This window comes from Passer montanus, unplaced genomic scaffold (genome assembly GCF_014805655.1).
Source record: "Passer montanus isolate IOZ18808 unplaced genomic scaffold, ASM1480565v1 scaffold3, whole genome shotgun sequence".
Taxonomy (NCBI): Eukaryota; Metazoa; Chordata; class Aves; order Passeriformes; family Passeridae; genus Passer; species Passer montanus.
In genome coordinates this window covers 10500676-10525426 of record NW_024367707.1, presented here as the reverse complement: position 1 = coordinate 10525426, position 24751 = coordinate 10500676, and the positions used below count along the sequence as shown (strand labels likewise).

General features: G+C 40.5%; 1 protein-coding gene across 3 annotated transcripts in view; it reads left to right on the top strand.

Moving 5' to 3' along the window:
* SHROOM2 (shroom family member 2) overlaps positions 1 to 14824 on the top strand; it is a 118592-nt gene extending 103768 nt beyond the window's left edge. For all 3 annotated transcript variants that reach the window (XM_039714375.1, XM_039714374.1, XM_039714373.1), the window contains exons 7-10: positions 1620 to 2171; positions 3050 to 3230; positions 7665 to 7937; positions 12001 to 14824. In XM_039714375.1, coding sequence (XP_039570309.1) covers positions 1620 to 2171; positions 3050 to 3230; positions 7665 to 7937; positions 12001 to 12267 — 1273 coding nt within the window. In that variant the 3' untranslated portion in view covers positions 12268 to 14824. The remainder of the gene's footprint in view (positions 1 to 1619; positions 2172 to 3049; positions 3231 to 7664; positions 7938 to 12000) is intronic.
* Positions 14825 to 24751: the final 9927 nt, after the last annotated feature.

Here is a 24751-nt window from a genome sequence, read left to right as displayed (position 1 = left end):
GTTGCCCCCCATACATTGATGCATTCATCTTATATTTCCCCCAAATTCCAAAATACGTTTCTCTTCACATTCTAATGGAGCTTCAAATGTGTGGGCTTTAATCAAAATGAGCAAAGGAAAGGGTTGGGGGTGGTGGCTGGGCACTGCCCAGCTCTGCTGCAGGCAGGAAGAGGGTCCCAGTCTGCAGGTGGGGAGCTGGGTCTAAGCAATGGGCACAGCTCTTCAAAGTGACAGTCCTCTTGAATGAAAACAGCCTGATGAAATGGGAGTGGGGAGGTGCAGCATGGGCTGGAAAACCTGCCCCAGGAGTTGAATCAGTATGTCAAAGCATATCCACAAAGCACTTGTGGAAAGTAAATACCTACTGAGGGGCTGCATGTTCATTCAGAGGCAAATATACATTTAAAATACAAGATACAAAAAATGTCAAGTCAAACAGATTCTGCTGTTCCCAAAAGTAGAAAAGTATAAGCTTATTTTAGGGAAAGTGACACACCCACACTTAGAGAAAAAGAGCTGTAGTATGTCTTGGTCACTTATCTGAAAGGCGGTGAGCTACCCAGCCAGATGAAACCAGATATTTTAGCTAGTAGGCAATGTTCCTTTCTTTGCTGTAGAGGTTCCAAACCCACATTATGACAATAATTTTAAACTTTTTGCAAACTCAGAACCACTAAACTAGCCTTCAGTTTCTTTTATGGTTTACATACACTACAGATGTTTCTGTAATGTTATTTAACATGTTATTGTCCAGTTTAAAAATCTAAGTTAGCATCTGCTTTAAATACCTTTCCTTACTGAATGGCTAAGGTGGCCCTTTGTGCTGTGCAGTACAGAACTTCTGCTACAAGCTTCTCTTAAAAAGAATATCCAGAATTGTGTTACCCTCTTCAACTGTGACCAGTTTCTCTTCTTTAAGTAGAAAACTAGCACACTATATGATCTATTTATTAAGCTTCTATGTCATATGTGAAGTTTTATAAGTGCAGATTTTTTAACCATGTAATTAAGTTTTGAATGATTTCCAGATTTCCCATGTGTGAGTCTTTGTTATTCTTGTAGCTCAGCAAAAACCTAGCCTGTGGGATGCTCCCATCTGGTCTGTTGTCTCTTCCCTTGGAAGAGCTGAGAATTGATGTGAGGGCATCACAGACTCCCCAGGCAGCTCAGCTGCCTGTCAGGCCAAAAGGCGAGGCCACTGTTGGATCTGTGTGAGGCAGTGAGGGTGGGCTGAGGGCACGTTTTCCTCTGTGCCTGTGGCAGCAAAGGGATAAAAGGTGATTCAGTAGTGCTGTCTGAAATCTGGGGCCTGGCTGCTGAGATTGGACCCTTGCATTAATGGAAACAAACAGAAGTCCTATATCATGAGTATTGCACAAGGTTGATGTTAGGATACCTTACAAATGCACTATTTATTTAATACTATTTATTTATTTAATACTGTTGAAAACTTGTGGGCGGAAAAGAATGTGTGGATTTAGGGTTTGAGATACAGTGCTAGGAGTAGTCCATTATCTCACTCTCTTACCTGTCTTTTTGGGTTTCCCCTCTGATTTGCAGATATGAATTGAGATTTAAGGTTCTTCCATTTCTAAGGATGAATTTTGTTTATTTTCCAGAATTGAAAGGGTTATAGACAACAATACTACAGTGAAAATGGTTCCCATCAAGATAGTTCATTCTGAGAGCAGCGCAGAGAAGGAGAGTCGGCAGAGCCTTGTCAGTACCATGGAGCCTCCTGCTTTACCCAGTGGTTTGGAAAAGGACCAGATTAAAACACTCAGCACTTCTGAGCAATCCTATTCACGATTCTGTGCTTACACCAGGCAAGGTGTAGAGCCAGAGCCAGAAGCCAGAACCAAACCAGCTGACCCTCAACCAGCTGAAGAACCTGGAAGCAACTTGAAGGACAGCAGTGCTGCCACACAAGCATCCAGCTATGTAAAGGCCAAAGAAAAGACCTTTGAAGACTGGAAGTCAGAGGAACTTGCCAGAGAAATTGTGGGAAGAGATAAATCTCTAGCAGACATACTAGATCCTAATGTGAAAATAAAAACAACCATGGATCTGATGGTTGGTATATTCCCTAAAGATGAACATCTCCTGGAAGAAGCTCAGCAGCGCAGGAAGCTTCTGCCAAAAGTTCCCTCTCCAAAAATTTCAGAAGAGAAGTGAGTATTACTTTCTGTAAGCTGGTGTATCTTTGTAAGCTTCTATCCAGAGTGTGTCAGTATTCCATGGGGGCTGGAAGTGAGTCTTACTTCTGTGGAGGGTCTTTTCTGAGACTTCTGTGATAAAATAGTAGTCAAGCATATACTACTGATACCATTAATGACAGAAACAACGCTGTTGTACAGTATGAAAGATTTCCCATACATGGTTGAAAGCCAGTTTTTGACAATTTAAGTAATAATTAACTTTTGCCATTTCATCGTGATTACATATTTTACCAAGAGCATCCAGTCTAGTAACTGGATAGAGAAGGAACAATATTCTTGCCTTTTTTGTGTGATGAAAATTTATGATGACACCTTGAAGCAGGCATGAGGCATTTCCTAGAAGTGAATGAGATCAAAGAAGGAAAATAATTGAATTCCATTCACACTGATGTTCTATTTTTTGTTTCCTTGATACAAATTATCTGATAAGTTGTATCCTTCTCAAGAAGTTTATGATTCTCAGATCAAGAAGTTAAATATTTGTTGCACTATCCCAAAAGGATACTGTCTATGACACTGAGATTTTTTTTGCACTACTTTGTAAAATGTAACTTTCCATTTTGTTTCCAGATGCAATATCTTTGATGCATTTCAGTTCTTGTAATGATGTATGATCTTCTGTGTGGTTTCAGTTTTAACTTTTGCTGAGCATGTACTGAATTCATACAGATTTTATTCTCAGATAGTGTTTATTTATCTTATTTGTATAGGTAATGGTTTTCTCTTGAACCCCCTGCTTGCTTGGGGAAATGGTGGCTCTAAAACATTCTCCTTTGTTTTCATTGATTAGGGTGTCAAAGCAGTTAATGAAAGTTTTGACTTTTTCCTAGGAAAGAGGAGCAGAGTACACCATCTGCCATCTCCCTGACAACCAATTCTACTTACTACAGCACATCTGCACCAAAGGCAGAGCTGCTGATTAAAATGAAGGACATGCAGGAGCAGCAGCAACAGCAGCAGAGTGAGGATGATTCTGAAGATGAGCTGGATCATGACTTGTCAGAGAAGAAGGTAAAAGACATTTCTAAAAGTGTAATGGGAGGCTCTGAGTTCTGTTCATTACTTTAAATGTGAATTTGTCTGAACAGGCTTCAATAAAAGGCCTTCTAGATGTGCAGGATCAGTTGGAAAAAATCAGCCTCTTTTGGTGCTGGGGGCATTTTGTTTGTTTGTGTAGATGAGTTAAGTGTACACCTGTGAATTCAGCCACTTCATATTAGGTGCTTCTTGCAACTTGTTGCATGTTTTGGAAAGTGTCAAAGGGAGAAGTCTTGATGAGGTTTTTTAAAATACCATTTTCCATTTCAGGTCCTTCTCTATTTCTCACTATGTAAAAAGAAACAGGAGTGCTTATGTGTATCCCACTGAAGCTGTTGGTGGTTTTAATTGTTCCAGATTTTTGAAATTTAGGTCCAGAATTTGGGTTTGTCTTGAGAGAGAGGGAACATAAACACACCTTCTTTTTTCTTTTTTCTTTTTTATTTTCCTCCCACTTTGTTTTCATGAACAGCAAAATATTTCTCCTGCCTCTCAAATTAATAACGATTGTGGGAGATAATTAATTAGCCTGGTGAATTCACTGGAAGTTGCTTGTCACAAGGGAGGGAAGCAGTCTTCTTATTCATCCCCATCCTTTGGCGTTTTATTTCTGATTAAAGGTCACCATAATTCCCTAGATACTATAGTGTGGTTGTGAGGTTGGAGAAAGTGTTGTCCTACAGTAAAATCATTGCATTCATCTCATTAGTAACTTGGCACAAAATATTTTAATCATTGTTCCCAGTATGGATAAGCTGGAGGAAATGTTCTGTTTGATCAAGTAAAGTGATGTAGTTTAACTCTGTTTACCTAAGCCAGTAATGCAGTGGTGTGCAAACCTTTTCTGTCCAAGTCAGCTCTCTGCTTAAAAATCAGCTGCCAGGGTATACTTGATAATCCAGTCCCAAAGAAATAATTTTTAATTATTAGGACTGTATTTAGTTGCTAAAAATGAGATATTTCAACCTGTGGTTCAGAGCAGGTGTGGCTGGCACTGCATTTGAGTGGGCTGTTGTGTTTTCTGTTACCTCTGTGTTGTTTCAGCCTCCCTCTGCATCACACTGTTCAATGTGCTGTGCACTGCCAGGGCATGGTGGGGCTGCTGTAGGAGCCCGTCCCTCACCCTCTTGCTAGACAGCTGCTGCATCCAACAGCTGTACTATTTAGACAAATTAGTGATTTCATTTAATTTTAAATTATTTGGTTTTATCTGGTGCCACATGTGATTGTCACATTCATGATTTTGCTAGGATTAGTTTCATTCTCATTAATTACAGAATAGGAGGGAGGTAAAATTAAACCTTTCTTATTTGCTCAACAAACTAAATACTAAAACTTTTATAAGCAAGAGTGACATTTACTTGTGTTGGTTTCTTAACAGGAAAAGAATGTTTACCCTTTCTGTACGTCTCCATCCATCCCCCAGCTTCAGTATATACCACTAATCATATGTCACAGGAAGGTTTTCATGAAGGGCTTTTAGCAGAGCCCTTCCGTCTTCTCTTCTAAGTGTACATGTTGTAGCACACATGCCCTGCTGCTTGCTTCTCTCCCTGCTCTTCCATGTGGAGATGGAGCACTCAGTTCAATGGGCTTTCATCGTGGATCTTGTCAGAAAACATTTAAAATTCTTTGTAAGTGGGTCGAGGCATCTTTATTAAATGAGCGGAAGATGGAGCTTGGTCCAGCTTCTCATATTTGGCAACAGTTTAACAAGGGATTGTTAGGGACCTGAACATTTTAATGGCACACTTTATGACTTCAGTAATTTCAGATGGGCCATATGCCCAGAACCTGTTTCTTGATTCCTGGAAACTGGTAGTTCTGTTATGAGATATGTTAATTGCAGTTCACTGTGGAATGATTCCTGTATTTGTCATTCTCTGCTCTGCAAACCAGAAATGTGGGGTGATATTTTTTACTTTTGAAATAAGTATTGGAATTTCATATAGGGTTGTTAATTTATTTTTTTTTTTTAGCTAATCCCTGTATTCCCAGCTAGCAGGAATGGAATGTGTGTCTCTTCTGTACTGAGTTTAATGTAGGTTTAGCACAATTATAAAATACTGATCAGATTTTGAAGATGCTATAAGAGTGGTTTTTATAGTAAGGAAAATCCATGTATGGCTGTGTAGAAGTTTCCCCTTTGCCCTTAGGAAAATTTCAGCAACTGCTGAAGAGTATAAAAATAATTAATGTATACCAATTTTTATCTGGTTTGAGGCTTGAATTCCTTAGGAATGGGGTGGTGAGCTGAAAGCAGAGTATAATTTACGTAAAAGCGTGCCAAGCAACGAGCCACCTGAGCAGTGCTGTGCTGAGCCACCTTCTGTGTTGCTAGTCAGATCAGCAAGAATGACTTTATTGTTTTCTTGTGTACTGGTACAGAATTCACAGCTATAAATTATTCATCTGCCAGTCTGAAGATGTAGACTGCAGCTCTTCTGGCTCAGTAGATATTGAACATAATACAGGTTTTCTGCTGTTTACTAAAAGGATGTAGGGAGTTCACAGTTGCTGCATGCAGAGGCCGCTTCATCTGGGTATGAAGCAGTCAGTAATCATAATCCAATGCTTAATAGATATAACAGTCTATTTTTATGACCTTCTCACCTCAAAAATTGTTGCTTTAGATGTTAGCTTCAGCTGCTTGGGATGTTACTAAACAGGATGTTAGTGGGAAAATGGCTTTTTCTTAATTAAAGAAAGTTGAAGCACAGCTGCAGAAGTGAAAAAACTTGAGATAATAACATAGAGCACCATAGTATCTTGCTGTGTTTCAAATGGTGAAACAGCAGCATAGTGCATGTCATCTGAGGGAAATGGGAGTGTAGCACTGTGACCTACATAATCCAAATCAAACTGCATTTGCATTGAGAGAAGGGGGGAAAAAAATCAAATCCTGCAGATTAATCAGTCAGTAAAGCAGGCATCTGTAGAACTGCTTACTACCTTAATCTTTTGGGCACCAAGGCTAACAGATAACCCAGATCCAGATTAACCTGGACTGAGTACATTAAATCAAAAAGGAAAAAGCCAGTATGGATAATCCATGGGTTGAATTTCTACTTTCAGAAAGGCTGCTACATTTTCGCAGTGTAGTTGCTTTCTGTTAAGATGACAGACTTTGTTTTGTGCTGGTTTTTGTTCCCAAAATAAATTGGCAATGACTGTTCAGTGGCCTCTGTGAGCAGCAGCTGCTATCAGTATGTTTCTCACTAATCATGAAGGCTTATAATTAGATTTGCATTTAGAAAGCAGAGTTCCTAAAGAATGTCATGAGTAATTAAAAAAAAAAGCTAGGGATACTGTGAAATAATGACTATTTTAAAGGATGTAATTTTCATTCAGAATTTGCACTGAGGTGTATGTTTAGAGAACACTTTGGAAATTTTTCTTACCTGAAATTAGCTGAATACCAAATAGGCACATATATTTAAATAACAAGGCATTTTTAGGGTGTGAATTATCTCAGAGTTGACAGCTGGCTGAGCTGACTTACACCAGTGCACCAGCTGGGCATGTAAGAAACAAGAGCTCTTGCCCAAATGCAGGGAAGTAGCACAGAGGGACCACAGGTGATCAAAGGAGATCTGGATTCTTAGTCTGGTTTCTGCTGGTTCTGCACCTGATGTGCTTTTCTAAGGCAGAACAAGTGTACCTCAGGCAGTGGGGACTATAGTGCAGAACCCCCCAAACTTCAAGTGAGGCTGTGTATTCGCCTGGCCCGGGACAGTGATGCTTCTTTGGTCCTTTGGCAGAGCCACTTTGCAGGGCTTTGCGCAGAGCTGCTTTCTACAGTACAGTAGATTTTATTCCCTGGTCCCTAGGGATTATGACTACCCTGCAGAAATGTTGTAAGGCACTGTTAATGCTGAGATTTTCTGAGAGTGGAAGGACTGCTATTGGAGGAATGCTAATATTATGCAGAAAGGAAAAGAAAGCTTGACAGTGCCCTAGTTTTAACTGCATCATGTGGAAAATCCAGGATTGTTTTTCTAGTACTGTGTATCTTCCTAAGTGTAACTCTTGAGCAAGGTGTTATGGACCTGACCTGATATTTAGAGACACAGACACTTGCTGTACTTTCTGCTGTTCATAACAGCTTTAAAGCTGCTCAGATAAAAAGCAGGAAGGCTTCTTGGTAGGGTGAAAAGCTTTCATCTTTTTCCACAAAGATAATTTGCTTTAGCACAGGTCTTAAGCTGAGCATTGTGAAGCTATGTCCTGAACCTTTGAATGCAGAGGTATAGACCTTTGACACAGGCATGTATTTATTTGTAATGTACTCATTGTTAAAGCCTCATGGAAGTTTGAAATGTATTAAACTTCTAGGTGACATGACTTTCAGAAGTAAGGAAAAATGCAGTAGTGCTAATAAATTCTTATCTCCTTTATTTTCCACAGCAAGAACTTATTGACAGCATTAGTAGGAAGCTGCAGGTGTTGAGAGAAGCACGGGAGACACTTCTGGAAGACATCCAAGCAAACAATATCCTGGGAGAGGAGGTAGAGGCCATTGTGAAAGAAGTCTGCAAGCCAAATGAATTTGACAAGTTCAAGATGTTTATTGGTGACCTTGACAAAGTGGTCAACCTCCTGCTGTCCCTGTCTGGTCGTCTGGCCCGGGTGGAAAACGCCCTCAATAACCTGGATGACAGCACCTCTCCAGAAGAACGGGTGAGAAGGGCCAACAATAATATTCCTGCATTTAGGGAAGCTCATGGGAGAGGGGAGTTTGCCTGGTTTTGTTTATCTAAGTTGCAGCGCTCAGCATGAGGGATAGTGTGTGAATAAATCTCGTTAAGATTTTTTTTTTTAGATTTCTTGAAACTTTCCTCTTTGCCTTCTTTTCCTGGAATACTGAAACTATGAGTGGCTTGCTGGGAAAAAGTGGGTTTGGGGTGCAACCTACTAGAAAACAGACTTCTTGGCAAAAGTTAAAAGAAAATGGGAATCTACTGATAAGAGCATAAAAAGGAGGTGAATGAAAATATGGTAACAATTCAAAATGTGAAAAGGAGTGTATGTGCTGTAATGCAGAAAGCTTGCAGACTTCTTTATACTCAGTGAGGATCTTGATACATATCTATAAGGCTGTTAAAAAGAAAATGCTTCTCATCTACTACAGCTTCCTTCCACAATGCCTAGTGAGGAGCAAGAGCAAGAAACAACAGAAGGACAAGCCTTTAAAAAAAAAGTGGGGGGAACAGGGGGAGGCATGGCAAAAGGAATTTTTCAGTAGAAAACATATTTTACCCAGGCAGAATAGCCTGGTAGTGATGTGGAGGATTCCCAAGAGAAGTGGAAAATTTGAAGAGCAGGAGAATTCAAGGTGCTCTTAAGCTGTTGGATCCCACCTCTGCTTGCAGCAATTTTTTTAACATCAAATCCCATCAGGCCTTACTTAGGAAGGAGATAGATAGCAATGCAGATATGCACCAAAGGTGAGATGCAGATAGTGTGAAACTTAGGCTAAAATAAATAGACAGTGTGGAGGGGGTGTGTGTTTCAAGTGAGTTTGGCTTCTATGGTTAAATGAATGTGAAGTAGGATTTTTGGCTTGTAGCTGTGGACTGAAACAGTTCACCTAAACATCGTAACAGAATTCTTTCCATAGGCTGTGGCTTCATGTTGTTTCTTCAGCCTGTTGCATTATTTCACACATAACAACCAGCAAGTGCTGGGACTGATCTGAAGCTGTGCTTTTGCTGTTTGGCCCCAACATAATTGATTAATGACTGTTCAGACTTCTCTCTGACTGAGTTGGAAAGGAAAGTATTTGACAGCTTATTAAAGGGCAGATCAAAGCTTCTGAACTTGGAGAAATTTAATCCCTCATTAGACTTTTTTCTAAGTGAGGTTGCAGTTGCGTGATGGGGATGGAACTACCATGATTTGTGTACATAGGGAGCACAGTTTGAGAGCTGTGATAAAAATAGCTTACTGGCCAGATGTGGAAAAGGAAGATGGTGAGGAGGTGGTGTAGTAAGGACATTCAGAAATTGTCTGTGTCTTCTGATGTCAAATTTATACCGGCAGAATTCCAAATCCCTAACATATTTCAGTCTCCATTCATCTTCACATGTACTCACACCAATCTTGCCATAGTAACATCAGGAGAGATCCATCAGGACTGAGGTGAGCCTGGGGGAGGAAGACTTGGGGGTATTGGTGAACGGAAATCTCAACATGACCCAGCAATGTGCACTTGCAGCCCAGAGAGCCAAACGTGTCTTGAGCTGTATCAAAAGCAGCATGGCCAGCAGGTCAAGGGAGGAGATTCTGCTGCTGTGAGACCCCACCTGCAGTGCTGCACCCAGCTCTAGGGCACAAAACACAAGAAAGATATGGATCTGTTTGAACACTTCCAGAGTAAGGCACTCAGTTGATCAGAGGCCTGAGCACTGCTCCTATGAAGACAAGCAGAGAGTTGGGGCTGCTCAGCCTGGAGAAAAGAATACTAAAGAGGTCTTAGAGCAGCCTGCCAGTACCTAAAAGGGGCTTACAAGAAGGCTGGTGAGGGAGTTTTTACAAGGACATGTAGTGTGATAGAACAAGAGAGAATGGCCTTCAGTTGAAGGAGGACAGGGTTAGATAAGACGTTAGGAAGTTCTTTCCCTGAGGGTGATAAGGCACTGGAACAGGTTGCCCAGAGAGGTACCCACCCTCCTACCTGGAAATATTCAAGACCAGGTTGGATGAGGTTTTGAGCAACCTAGTGTGGTAAGAGTGAGGGTTGCAACTATATGATCTTTGAGGTGCCTTGCACCCCAAACCATTCTATGATTCTATGAAATGTATCTTGAACTGTTGAATTTAGATTGGTGCTTGTGGCTTTTTTGGTTGTCGTTTAGTATTTGTCCTTTTAGTAGGTCAAATGATAGTATGTCATGAACCACTAATGTACCACACAAACAAAACAGAGGATTTTACTTCCGTTGTTGGGGAGCATATTCCCAGTGACTACTGACTTTTCTTTCCAAGATGATGTTGTCTAATAAGCATTGCTCTGATAGCTTTCCACTTTCTAGGAGCCAGCAAGAGCTTACCAGACTTTCTCAATAAAAGCAGTCAAATAATGACTGTTGAATTCATACTTTGACTGTCAGATGCTCTGCTGTAGTCTTTTTTTTGCCACAGGGAACAGTATCAGGTTTATTGAAGTTCAGCTTCTGAAAGGGGCTTCATCTGAAGAGCTACCAGCCCCCTTCCTCTTACAAACAAGGCCAGTGTCTTCTCATTGTTTGTGCTTTGTGTCCACATCCTTTTGCATTCATGAGATTCTGGCTAGTTACTGCTGCTCAGCGTGCACACACCTGCAAGGCTGCTCTGGGAGCAGTCTAGCCACGCTTCTGAGTTTGAGGCTGTCTGCTACTCTGCTACTTGCCCTGGTGAGTTCAGGAGAAATTTTAGTGCCATCTCTTTGCAGCAGATAGTTCTGCTTGCAACTTGTAGTGGGATTTTTTTTCCCCTGGCATAAGCTCAAGGGAAGATTAAACTGTTTTTTCTGATAGTGTGTGATTTTTCTGACTTGTCTTCCATAGCTGTCGTGAATCCTGAGTTAATCTAGGCTGTGTATTTTAAGTACATTGAGAGCAAAAATCTGAAAACATTTCATTCTTGAGCTTTGGTCTGTCTGTAGAAAGAGTCAGCACAGGATGCATGTGCAACTCTTGACAGGTAGGTTTATTAAAGCTCACTGGTCTGTAGCCCCCCCTTTGTCTCATACTTCCATCTTGAAAAGACTGTTTTATATCCTACAAAACACTTCTCTGTAAATCCTTCAGGCTTATTAAACAGCATGTGTGATTTAACAGAAGGTGCAAATTAAAAAGATGGACACATTTATTAGAATAGACTGAGGTTTATTTGAAGGAAGCTTCTCAAAGAAAATTCATCTCTGAAGCAAAGCTAGAAGTTATGGATTGGTACCTCTTAGGGACACTTTTTAATTAAGTTCAGACACTGTGTAGAATTATTGATGTCAGAGTAAGCCAGCCATACTGTCACTGGAAAAAAGCCATCACTTGTAGGCAGACATCTGAAATAGGTTGGATTGATGGTGCTCCTGTGTGTCTCCATGTACTGCCAAAGGAGTGTAGCCAGGTGATTCAGGTGGGACTGTTGGCTGTGTGGACAGGTGATGCTGGGGGAGAGGCTGCTGTCTTCTGCTGTCCTCTCTCTTTTGCTTCCCTTTTGCCCCCCTTTTGCCCTTCTCTTGTCTTGCCTCAGCTTTCACTCTTGCTCATGTCTGAAGACCACAGGACTTCACATGTCATCAGGAAGGCTTGTGGATGCAGCAGAATTGCTAAATACACGTGTCAGGAGCTGTATAAGGACAAATGGCTCCATTAACTGGTCTGTTTTGGGTTCTGTAACCACAGCTGTGCCAGTGCTGTATGGAAGACCTAAAACAGCTGAGTCTTAATTTGAAGAACTATTCTTCAAAGGCAATTCTATTGTATACAGCTATTTATAACTATTAAATAGTAAAGGAATCTTTGAAGTAATGCTTTTGAGGCCAACAGAAAGTAATGGTGCGTCTTTCATTGATTTACTACATTTCTTATCAGTTTGTTAATGCATTTTATTAGTCTAAATTTTAAGGCGCGTTCTTTTTTCACCTTTCTAAATATTCTATTCTGTAGATAAAACAGACTTGAGAGAGAATTGAACAGTGAAGCTGTTGTCCCAACCTAGTGAACCCAATGAATTTTAACTGTTTTTCTTTTCTCCTAAGCGGACATTGGTAGATAAGCAAAAGCTGCTGACCCAGCAACATGAGGATGCAAAGGAGCTGAAGGAAAACCTGGACCGTCGAGAGCGCATTGTCTTCGACATTTTGGCGAACTACTTGAGCGAGGAGAACTTAGCAGACTATGAGCACTTTGTGAAAATGAAGTCAGCCCTCATCATTGAGCAGCGAGAGCTTGAGGACAAGATCAAGCTGGGGGAGGAGCAGCTGAAGTGTCTGACTGACAGCCTCCAACCCGAGCGGCTCAAATAAGGGCACTGTCCAACCAGCAATGGGAAAAATGGGAAAGAAGGAAGGGATAGGGCAGTTTCCAAGTACACAAATGAGTCTCTTGGCTTGCTTGAGTGTCTGGTAGAGAAACAAATGCACAAGAGAAAAATAGCTCTCACAACAGCAATAATGCTCTTTCTTTGAATGATGTATTTAATTTTTTAGAACACGTTTTTATTGCTGGACTGTACAGCTGTTCCTCATTGCTTAACTTCCAGAAAGCTCCACAAAAGAGGGGAGACTCTTAACCTTTCTGCTCAGTGTGTTCAAAGTCTGTGGCAGTTGTGCATGCAAACAATGGTTTTTAGAATAGGTTGTATACTTCCTTTATGTTCAGATGCTGCACAGTCTGCTGGGAACCCCTACAGCAATTCACAAATGCACACACATTTAGAAGCTCTAAATTTAGTGGGTTTTTATGTTTTTTTAAAGACACATTAAATAGGGGAAGCATGCATCTTATAGCTAATATATTCAGATTGCTGAAATACAGTGTCTCTCTGATCCTGTGGCATCAGACACTTTTTGTAATATTGTATATAGGATACACATTCCCCTTAGAAAACAACTTCAAAATCAGTCTAGTTAAATGCTTCTTAAGCAGCTTGCAAATTACCTAATGCCTACCTTGATGAAGACTTTTTTTTAAATTATTTTGCAAGACATATTTGTACACCCTTTAAATGCAATGCAAGTGATTTTCTTTACCAAGTTGTACTTGATTTAAGAAACGGGCTGGAAGTACTGTGCTGATTTTATTCAAACAGTTTTCATCTAAATTATTTAGAAGGCTCATTTGCTTTTTTTGTGCTTTTTTATGCATGTTTTTATTCTTCTTGTCCCAAACCCACTACACTTCATGAAAATAAATGTAGGTTAAGGACACTGCTTTTCTTTTTCTTCTGGTTGTTCAACATTGTGATGGTTTTATATAGACAATTAAGTTATACTGAAGTTGACCTACATAATGCTGTTTGTTCCTCTTTCTCAGACTACCAAATGCAATAGAAACAATTCTGCCGTGTAAATACTGTGCATTACTTGCAGCAACTCTGTGTTGTAACTGTGAACATAAGTGGGGCTGTTTGCTTGTTTTTTCCATTGAGCAGTGATAAAGGAGAGGATGTTGGTTCACAGTGTCAGATCACTAATCTGATCTCCTAATACTGCCATTGACTTAGACAATTTCCAGTGGCTCTAAAAAGAGGTGCTAACTCATGTTTGCAGCACAGTAATGGGTTATGCTGACTTGCATAGATACCTGCAGTAAAATTCTGTTGTCTTTAGTGTCAAGTTCTATATTAAGACAAAGTTTTGCAGGCATAGAAAGTCTGGGAAGACTTTGTGTATATGCCATTTCCATTGTTGTAAGGAAAAGATTTATCTCTCCTCAGACAAACAGGTTCCCCAGCTAGAAGCCATTTTCAAGGCTGATGTGAATGCCAGTCTGTAGCTAAGCAGGTTGAAAATACAGTCAGTTGTTGAAAAGAGGGCAAAGAAGTCTTCCCACTACTCCTTCAGTATGGCAACATTCACAAGAGTTTTTCTGCCCTTCTTACCTGAATCCTCTCTTTTGTGGGGAGAGAACTGGAAAGGCACTGATCAGTGAATTCCTTGTGAGTTGGGGAGCTGGGGAGTAAAAATCCTCTGGAACCAGTTCCTTCACAGACAGGTGCAAACATTACAAGGACTGTTGCCCCCACACACACCCTTATCGTGCACTACTTCGTATACCTGGACCAAATTTTAATTTAAATGATGTTGATGTGCATCAGTTGAGGTCAAATGGAGCTACCATTTTACAAGACCTACAGCTGACCTTAGTTTCTCCCTCCTTGTTCAGAAATGTAGTCTTCTGGCATCTCACAATTATTTGCTGCTATGTTCCTAGGACAACTGGTCCCTTTGTCCTTAAACCTATCCCTTAACCATAACAAACCCAAAACTAAACATAAATAAATTATGCTTGTCTTAGCTTGGAGAAAAGTGTGCATTGTTTTATCTGTGGCATTTTAAAAATTTTACATATTGTGGTTACTCTGAAATGTGTATGTGAAATGTGAAGAATAATATAATTACAACGTGTTTGTATACAGTACTTTGATTTAGATCTCTGATAAAAGGTAGCAATATTGTGAAAGCTGTATCTATTATCCTTTTCACAGAACAGTTGTGTAGACACTAATATCTCCTTTCCTTCTTCAAAACTTTTGAAAATCACTCACCCTGGAAACGTGAAGATGATGGCCTCCCAATGTTATATGTAAATCTGTAAATAGCTGTACTGTTGCTTTTTGAAAAAAATCTGGTGCTAATGTTTTGCCTTTGGCGTCCTGGGGATGGCTGTTTCTTCATCCATTGTTGTTCTCAATTCTAGATCTCTTTGTATAGTGAAAGATTTCCATAGTGCTTCTCCAGCTGTTTGGATCCTGCAGTCCAGAGTGAAAATGTACAGTTTTCCTGCCTGACACTTAACATGTACCCTACTGACAAATGGTATTGCTTGACTTCAAGAAAATAAACTGTATATTTCAATGTAGAGTTAGTTTTTGTGTGCAGTGTTAATGTCAAAAGCTTCTGCTGTGCTTTGCTGCTTTGCAGTGTTGGCCATCTTGTGGTGCCCATCAATAGTGCTTTTCAAGGCCAGGCTGGTTATCTTGTGGTCTGAAGTAGTTTGTTGTCTTTGCCAGCTTATTTAATGTGTTGAGTATTTAATCATTCTCAAGTTCCCAGTATAAGTACCAGAAATGTGTTTGTGTCTATTTAATATTTTAAGAGTGTGAATATCAGATGCCAGAAAGGTAAAATGTGTTATGAGGTCGATAAAATTAATGGGTCTCTCACCACTTAATGGGTCTCTCACCACAGAAGATGCCAGGGGAGCAGTTTAGATTTTCCTGCTTGGGCAATTCCACTGTTTCAGCTTCATCCTATGTTTAGATAGGATACTTCATATGGAAATATTCAAAGTCAGTTTTCTGCAAGAACAGATCACTTGTGAACTCTCCAACTCTGTAACAGACTTTCACAGAAACTTCAGTTTAATGGGGTTCTCAGATTAACTGCAGAACCTGCTGCCTTATTGGGAAACACTGGCAAGTATGCACAAATTTATATTAGAGGTGACCACAGATCACAGAACCATAGCTTAATCCTGGAAATTAATGTCTGTCATTTTCTGTGAAGGTCTTTGTAAAATCTGGGAACAGGGAGTTAGGGAAAGAAAAATACTTGGGTATTTGTAAGATTTTTCTAAACTTCTTTTCACCCTTTTTCTCCCTCTCTTTATACATGGATGGACCCACCAGTTTGTGCCTATTTTTGTGAGCATTATGTATAATCCAGGATGGCAGCTCCAGAGGAACGGTCTAGTTTTTGTGTACTATTTGCATTTTTTTTAATTGCCTTCCTTTAAAATGAAATTCAGATCTTTATTTTCTCTCATGCGGTATGTGAGATTTCAGAGATTTCAAAGATTTCAAAGGAGTCACCATTTCACGGTGTTCTTTCTAAATCAAGTTCTAGTGACTAATTTTAGTGTACTTGTCTCAGTTTTTACAGCTGAAGTAACCTGTTGGCAATCCAGTAGCTCTAGCAAGGCCTTATGATATGCAGTAGAAAGCAACTCCTGTTGTAGTGGTGTCTGGTCATTCATTGCACAAGTTTAAAGGCCTATTCTAATTAAGGGTTTCTCAGTTATGCATTTTTTTTAGATGATAAATTGGTTTTTTTCTATATACTTGAGTAGATCATGGCCACAGAATGTTATGAAAATTAACAATTACATCTTTAAAATGGATTATATATTGTCACTTGTCAGCAGTGGTAAATTGGTCTCACATTTATTTATCACAGTTCTTATCACTAAACTAATTATAATGATCCATAAAACTAATTATAATGATCCCTAAACTGTAAGATGGGGTAACCCATGTGAATTAGCAACTCACCTGTGAAATCTTGGGTTTCATTCTTTCTACCTGCTGTTTTGGTAATGTTTCTGTGAATAAAGTTGTTCCATTTGAAGAAGGTTAACTTACTGCATTCCAGAGGAAAATCTGAATTGAAATCAATTGGGACAGTTCAGTAACAGGAGGTAATTCTCACTCAAGCTACAGTAGCACACCTGCAAGCAGAGCAAGTATCACTTTAGTTCAGCTTACATTAAACATCTTTTTCTTGGTTGTAACCATATGGGCCAGTATCTTAGACGGAGTTTTATTTTAGTCACAGCAGTTGAGCCCTGAGCACAAGGCTAATAAAAATGCAATTTTTTTCTCATATGTTAAATATCCTCACAATGGCTTCATTTTTAAACGTTTTGATGTCTGTCTTGGAGGCAGTCTGAGTTCTGCAGGGGGAGATGGCCTTGTGGCTGGGATGTGCCTTCCACTACTGCCAAACACATCAGGGTCAGTGGAGCCTGTGTCCTCCCTTCCTCTCCAGTCCCCTCCATGCAAGCTGCTTCCTGGCAGAGTTAACAAGAAATGTTAAGAAGAAATGTCTCACTGCCATTGCCTGCTGCTGCTGACCAAATTGTGCTGGCTGCTGCCAGGGCTGGGATACCCAGAATATCTGTGGTGATTTCTGGCACCCCTTCTGAAGTGAAGCAGAAGGAGGAATTCTGTGTAACTCCTGCTCTCTAGGTGTCATTTGTTAACCTGCAACAGTGCCACTAGAGAGCAACCAGATTCCCAATGCATGTCATCTTTTATCGGAATACTTTAATTTGCTGCTCATGATTGTCTTAATACAGGAGAGATTTTAATTAAAGCAAATGGATTTGTGACTGTGGAGCTGAAGATGCAGTGGAAGATACAGAAATATAATCAAACTTACTTTCAGTAACACAAAATCTCCAGCAAAACGGCATCTAAAAAGCCTGCATGCTACATGTCCCAGGTGAGAACTGTCCAAAATTTTAGGTCTATGTTCCTATATTTTAATGGAATTAGTGAAAGAAAGCCTTTTCTTAAGTGCCTACCAAGCTGCAACTGTGTTAACTAAACTATGCATTCCCAGCAGCTTCTGTAAGAGGAGCCAGTGCTGGCTCTGAGGAAGCTGTGGTCCAGCGTTACCAGGAGTTGTTGATTTGCTGCTGTTCCTTGTGACAGCAGCATTTGCTGGGCTCCTTATGGAGAACGTGTTCTGGGGTAATGGATGTCTGCTTCTAACAGTTGGACCAAAACATTTTTTTGGTGGAGCTGTGAAGTGCAAAAGCCTGAGAGGAATTAACAAAATCGTCATTATGAGAATAATTTAGTTTCAACATCTGTTTCACTTCCAAGCTGTCTGCTCTTCATGGTGTCTGTTACTGATAAATTACACTTGTGTTTTTGCTAAATGCCTCAGAGAAATATAAATACAGTGAGCAGTTGCAGGCTAAATAATAAGCAATGGAAGGAAGATAATCTTATCTCAGTATCTAAATATGAAAGGCATGAGTCCTGTGCATACTATTCATTGCCACTCCCAGGAGTTGCAGCTTCAGCAGCTTTCTCACACAGGTATGGTTCCCCCAGAGATAAAATGGGAAAACAAGTTGTGATGATTGAAAGTGGCCAACACTGATGAGAAAGGGGTGGAGCAGTCATTCTCGTATTAATGGGGTGATACATATCACAAGGAAGTGAAAACCAAGAAAGCCTGGAAGGATCAGTGCCCTGAAGGAAGAAAAACTAAACCAGTGGTAAAGTGCTTTGGGACTCTGAATTTCCTGTTTTTCTTTCTCCGTACGTGACACAGCAGAAGTGTTCTGTCTCCATGTGCTGGGGCAGGCTTTTTAGTTAATATAATGTAAAAATACCTTAAAGCATCTTTGGAAATTAAAGTTATGGGGAATAACTCGGAATTTCAGAATCTCTGATCTCACTGTGTGAGACCATCGTGTTCTGTGCATTCGGTGACAACCCTTGATAGGCTCAGGACACACTGGAACAGCTCTCTGGCACTAAGGAGCCTCAAAGAAGTTACCCTTTGAGGAAGAAGCCACCCTTTCTCTGTGGTCATCCTAAATTTGCTAAACAGCCCAGCTAGCTGCACACACTGAGATGCTAAAGTAACACAGGCTGGGAGATGAAGGTGTTTACAGCACAACACACATTTACAGAATGAGTGACCTGGCTTACTCTCTGGGGTTTTGCTGACCTAATTGCCACCTCTTCAGAGCTCAATTTAATACCAGGCTTCTGGTTGAGGGCAGAATACCAATTCAGCACCCAACAGAATATTATATACCAATTACCAATAATACTAATACCCAATTCCTGTTGAAGTTGGATTATTGTGTTGTGCCAGGAAAGCATAATTTAGAGAGCAAAATGCTGAAGATCTAAATATTCAGCCTTTCCATCAATAGGGAGTAGAGGATCTTGGGTTTCTGTTCCCAGGACGTTCTTACACAGTTCATGGTAGGCCATCAGTGAATTTGAAAGCAGAAATATTCCACGGAGAACAGTTACCAGAATGTGCCCAATTAAAAAATTATAGAAAACCCAGCACTTGCTATTTTTATGCAACAGGGAAGAAATAAACCTAGGTGAATAAACTTCATTGTCACGCTGGTTTTGCAAAGGTGGAGTTACTTAGACCAGCGTTTTTTGCAATGGGCAGTTCCACAAAACCAATAAGTGATTATTACAACAGAAGCCCCGTGATAATGGTCACTGTTTGCAACATGTATGGCAAACAGAGAAGAGGAAAGTTGCACAGAGAAAAATTGGTAGTCTGGGTGTGTTCAAACAAATTATCATTTCATATGGTGACATGCAAAGCAATTAATCAAGGAGACAATTATGGCAATTACATGGACACGGCAATGACATCGACCAGACTCTCTAAATGTGTGTGGGATCACAGTGAATGATCAGTTCACATGAGCTCTGTGCTCTAGGAAAAGGCTGAAACACAGGAAACATAATAACTTGTGATGCAATATTGCTGGAAACTTCATAAAGTTTCTAAAATATTGTGTCTAATCCCACAGTCTATATCCAATGCAAAGGACGGGGAAATGAGAGAAGAGACATAAATTATTAGGGAGTAGAGAGAGTATGTCAAACAAAGAGCACTCGCTGATCAAAACTGGGATTTAAAAGTTGTTGTGTGTGCTATCGAGCATCACACCCAGCATGAGACTCGTTTGAGCAGAGAAAGCCCTGTCAGGGCCCAGCAAGTCCAAGACAGATTAATGAAAAAAAAAAATTTGTTGTAAATGTTCAAGGGTGTCAGGAGTGCAGTACTGTAGTCATGAATGACAGGGAAAGTGCATTATGAACGTTGGCCATAAAGCCTCTGGAAGTCAGGAAACTGGGAATGAAAATTTTATGGTCCCTATAAATCCACCTTTTGTGTTTGCTGTTCTTGCATTACACAGTCACGTACCGAGGTGTGACTACTTCGGTAAATATTTAGATTGCCTACAGTTTTTTAACAGGGGTCCTTAAAGAGCAGCAGTAATTATAACATGGCTTTTGGAGCTGACAGGTCAGGAAAACAGGTGGGAGTTTGCAAGCCCTTGGCTTGAACACTCCTGGCAGCATGGCTCAGACAATTTTTTTTTCTTCCATTACAGACCCCCTCCCCACATGCACCTGTGGAAACTGCCACAAACCCTTCTCCTTTTATTGGTTCAGTTACTAAGTTTGCTTTTGTTTTCTCTCCTACATTTGGGGTTCCCTACCAGTGCTCCTGTGCTGACCAGTTTAGCTATCCATAAAAGCATTACCTCTTATCAGAACCTTCCAGGTGGTTGTCCCCACATTTTGAAACTGTCCCAAGCTGCAGCATGTGCTGGAGCATTGATGACCTTTCATCTCTGCCTTGTAACTTTTAAGCTGGATGTGGGAGGGCTTTGAAGGAAAGCAGGGACAGTGTGACACTTCTTTCCCCCACTGCCCAAGTAAATGACAGACCAGCACAAGGATAAATAGTAGAGCTGTCCTGCCTTTGCACCGGCAGTGCTGGAATAAAATGCTTTTGAAAAGCAACTTCCCTTCACATATTTAAGGAATTTGCCCTGTCTGGAGCTCTTTACAGAGCTGCATCCTGCTCTCCACTGGCATCCAGCTTGTGGCTGTTAGGGATTTACTATGAAATCTGTTTTGCTTTCTGTAGTATCCTATTTTACTTATGTTCTGGGTCACCAGAATATTTCTATGTACTTCCTACTGCATTAATCTAAATAGGGTACTGGTCAGATTAAAGATCACAGTCATTGTTTAGCTATTACAGTAGCATGGGCAAAGGTACAGAAACACTTTTAGGGTGTCTGTAAAGATCCTAAAGATCTATGTCAGATCATGGCCATGATCAGCTAATGAGCAACCAGTTATTCATATGGTTCTCCCAAACTATTATAATATTTCTCCATCATTTATGCAGGGAGTTGCTTTGTAAAGCCATTAAACCCCCATGTTCTGTTAGCAGCTAAAGGTTTCTATTGATCTCTTACTTTAATTCCCTTTAATGAAAATACATTGGTATTTGATTTCCTTGTCACTTCTAACAGCTGATAAGAACAAGCTGCTAGAGCAGCTGCAGTGAAGTGACAAAAGCCTGGTGGTGTAGCACTGCAGCTCTCTCAGAAACACTGCCAAGGCAGAGTGAAACCCAGTGTGACGTGTTGATAACATTCTCCCGTCAGGTGGTCTTTTCAGCTGGCTCTAAAATGTCAAGTCTGAGGGAAATGTCTTTGTTAAGCTTTGAATGACCTACTTTTGGGTATCTGGGAATAACCAGGAGCCTACCCAAACCACAAGAGTGCATCTAATTTTAGCAGCCCTTCATTTCATGCATGCCAGCTTTTGTGTTCTGCATCTCCAGGAAAAAACTTCAATTTCTTGCTGAGCGAAAGACAAGTTTTATTGGTTTTAAATCAGCCCCTTGTGAGACACAATCACAGTGAAATGATTCCTCTTAAATTTTTTGAGCCTGTAATAGTAATCTCAATTTTGCTTCAAAAACTAATAGTGAGCCCATTCCAATGGATCTACAGTTGCTGGTCTCTGAATAAAAGGTCTAAACAGCCCATGCTGGAGGTAGCCTGGACAGCTGTGTTTTGTGTGTTCCCACTTTCCCCTGGTTTTTAACTGACCAATATTAACAGGGTCAGATTCTTTGTAGGAAGTTTCTGTGAGTCTTCTGCCTCAGTTATAAGGGAATCTAGGGAAAGTTAAGGACAAAAATAAAGGGCTGTTAGTGTGTCATCAGGGGCTCCGAGGACATTACTAGTGCTGTAGATACTGGACAAAAGGTTTCTGACATATTCTGGATAGAAGAAGCACTAAAACGTATGTGACCACTGTTAGGGATATTAGTGCTGTGCAAGATTGAAAGGAAGCAAGTTCAGACATGAGTGAGGTACAGTCTCCCTTGTTTGTAATACCTAAATTGGATATTGAACAGTGTTTCTCTTGCTGGGAGGGATAATCCCTCCCATAATATAATCCCTCTCATATAGTGACAGAATGCACTGTAATTTCAGACTGAAATGTGTTTGAATCCCACCTGCACTGGACAAGTGGAACTAACACAGAGGATGGTAGGGACTGAACATTGTAGATGTTTATTTGGAGCTTCACAAAAGAGAAGAGAAGAGAAATCAAGGCCACACAAAATATAATAACATAATCACAACGAACCTATTAGCAAGTTCTCTGGAGCCAGAAAACTTCCCAGCCAAATGGGATTAACTATAAAAACAAGCAGCACCTGCTGGCAGCTCTAAACAGGGTTGGTGTCATTTGGGATTGAGCTGAGTATCTGATAATGTGTAGTGCTTCCCTGTGGAGTCCCTTGAGGCTGGCAGTGGGCTGCCTCTTCAGAGGCAGCTGTTGACAATGTATTTGTGATCTGTGTCTGAAGAGGCCTGGGCAAAACAGGCAGAAGGTCAGCTGCTGTTGGGCTGTGAAGCACTTAATGATGAGAGACGTGTTGAGTTCCGTAGAGGTGTTTGTCTCATCTCTGAATTTCCCAGGTTTTAAAGAACAACTTTGTTTGGCCATAAAGGTAAACAGTTAGGAAAGGTGTTTATGGAAATACTTTTATTATACTCGAGCAGTGGTTTTAGAGGCCCACATTTAGGTTCAGTGTTGGATTTGGAGAGTTGCTGATCTGATGATCTGTTGAGGACAAAGCAGGGAGTGACCAAGAGTGAGGATGCAACAACTCTAATGCCCAGCTCACTGATCACAGAGTGGCAAGCTGCTGCAGGGAGGCTGCTGTGCTTCCTGGAAGAAGCAACCTTTGTCACAGAAACAAAAAATGAGAAAGTGCTTGAACTTGAGTCTCCAAGCTGTCTAGGGGCTCTCTCAGCTGCCTATGTGGTACCAGTCTCTGGGCAGTGTACCTTGCACAGTGTCTTGCTTTCAGGCTGGTTTTTCAATGTGTAGCAAATAAAAGGAAAAATAACTTGAAACAAATATTTCCTGTTCTGTGGTATTTAACAATGAAATTTTAAACCACAGAAGGGACCGGGCTTGATCTAAAGGTCTTTGAAGTCAGCAGAACTATTTCCACTGATTTCAATGTGCTTTGGGTGCAGGCCATGGAGGAAGAAAGCAAATGTTTTCTGCCTCAAAAAGTATTAACCATTGGCATTCAAGCAAGAATAAAGTCTTAGGTTTAAAATGTGTTCCTTTAAATAAGGTAGTCAGAAACTTAATTAATTTCTATCTGCTTCCTAATATTTTGTCACTCTTACACTAAGAAGGAATATGTTTATAGAACTCATAATCATACACTGAGAAGAAAAAAATACTTAATACTGTTATTTGCCTCCTATCTTCTTTCATTCCATTTTGTGTGTATTGTATTTCTCACCAATGTAATGACGCTTATGCTGCTGGTTGCTATCACAGATTGAGAACTGTAGATTTCCAGTTGAATTAAACTTCACTGTAGTGATGGTGGCTGACAAATACATTGACCTCACTATTTTTCAGTACAATTTGATCTCTTAAACATCACAGTGGGTTTGGTTTTGTTGTTGTGTTAGTTTTTGTCAAAAAATTGGTTTTTTGTGACTGAGAAGAAATAGGTCAGATACAGGATTTGGTGAGAACTGTTCTTCTAGGAATAGTGTAGGGGATGCCCCTCCTATTGCAGGGTGTGCAGCAGCTTCATGTGTAAAATCAGCAATGGTTTTGCCTGCAAATTTTGTCCCTCACAGTTATTAAATGCAAGAAAAGGAATCTATCTGCCAGCTGCCTACTGCCCAAGGATGCTGTCCTTGTGAATCAGCAGCCCTGTCAGGATGTCAGGAGGCCATCCTGGAGTCTGGCAGGTGACAGCAGCCCATTGTGGGGTGTGTGTGTGGTTTTGTGTTGGGTTTCTTGTCACACAAGAGCAGAGCCTGAGCAGCTGAGTTTGCCTGTGCACCCAACCAACCCCATCCAGCTGTGAGCCACCAGAGAGGAGATCCCAGGCTGCAGGAGAGGACAAGACTCTGTTGTCATGGCCAGGCTGCACTACCTGCACAAAGAACCACTGAACTGGCATCAGCTGGAAAATATATCAGGAGAGGATTAAAGGTGATGCAGGAAACAGGAGGGTATGAATTAATGACATTTTCAGCCTTCTTTAGTGAGGGCAATGACCAGCCTTTGTGCATGTTACAATGAGAAGAATTTTTCAATGAGGAGAATTTTTCAGTGGGGCCTCCCCATTTCAGGGTATTTCTATGAAATAAACTTACTTGTCTTTTGAGACCAAGCTTTGAAATGTCACAGAATCACAGAATATTCTGAGTTAGAAGGGACCCACAAGGATCATCAAGTCCAACTCTTGAGGGAATGGCCCATATAGAGATTGAGCACGCAATGTTGGTGTTGTTAGCACTGTTCTGTAACCAGCTGAGCAGTGCCTCATTTGGAATTTATCAGGGTTTAGAACAGGGTTCAAAGAGAAGAAACCAGAACGGAGTTAAGAACATTCTTCCAATTTGTAAGAGCTGTTGTTTACATTCATGGGAAAACCATGAAGCAAGGCAAACATAACATAATTTTGGAAAATGTGTGTGGTTTTTTAAGCATCTGAAATAGCAAGCATAGTACTATTTGTACTAAAGTGTGGGTGCAGCCAACCAGAGTCCATCAAGACAGCAGTTCAGCTTGAATTTGCTCCTTAGAAAAACTCCTCTTTCTTCCCTATATTTCTTCCCACTGCAGAGCTGCACAGATTTAAGTTGCATAAATACAGGAAGAAAAATTTAAAAGAGAAAGGATTATGAAATCACTTTGTTCCCTTTCAGATGAGAATTCTGTGTCTTTCAGCCTGCCAGACTGGGGCATCATGGTGGTCCCAAGCTGAAAAATCATAAAATCAAAAAGGTAGATGTTCAGAAAGGGTATCTTACAGAAAACGGTCATTTCCATGGGAGTTATCTATAATGTTTGGGAAGTGTTTTAAAACAATTAGAATAAATGGCTAATGGCAAAGCTTTCATATTTTTATAATATGTTAATGA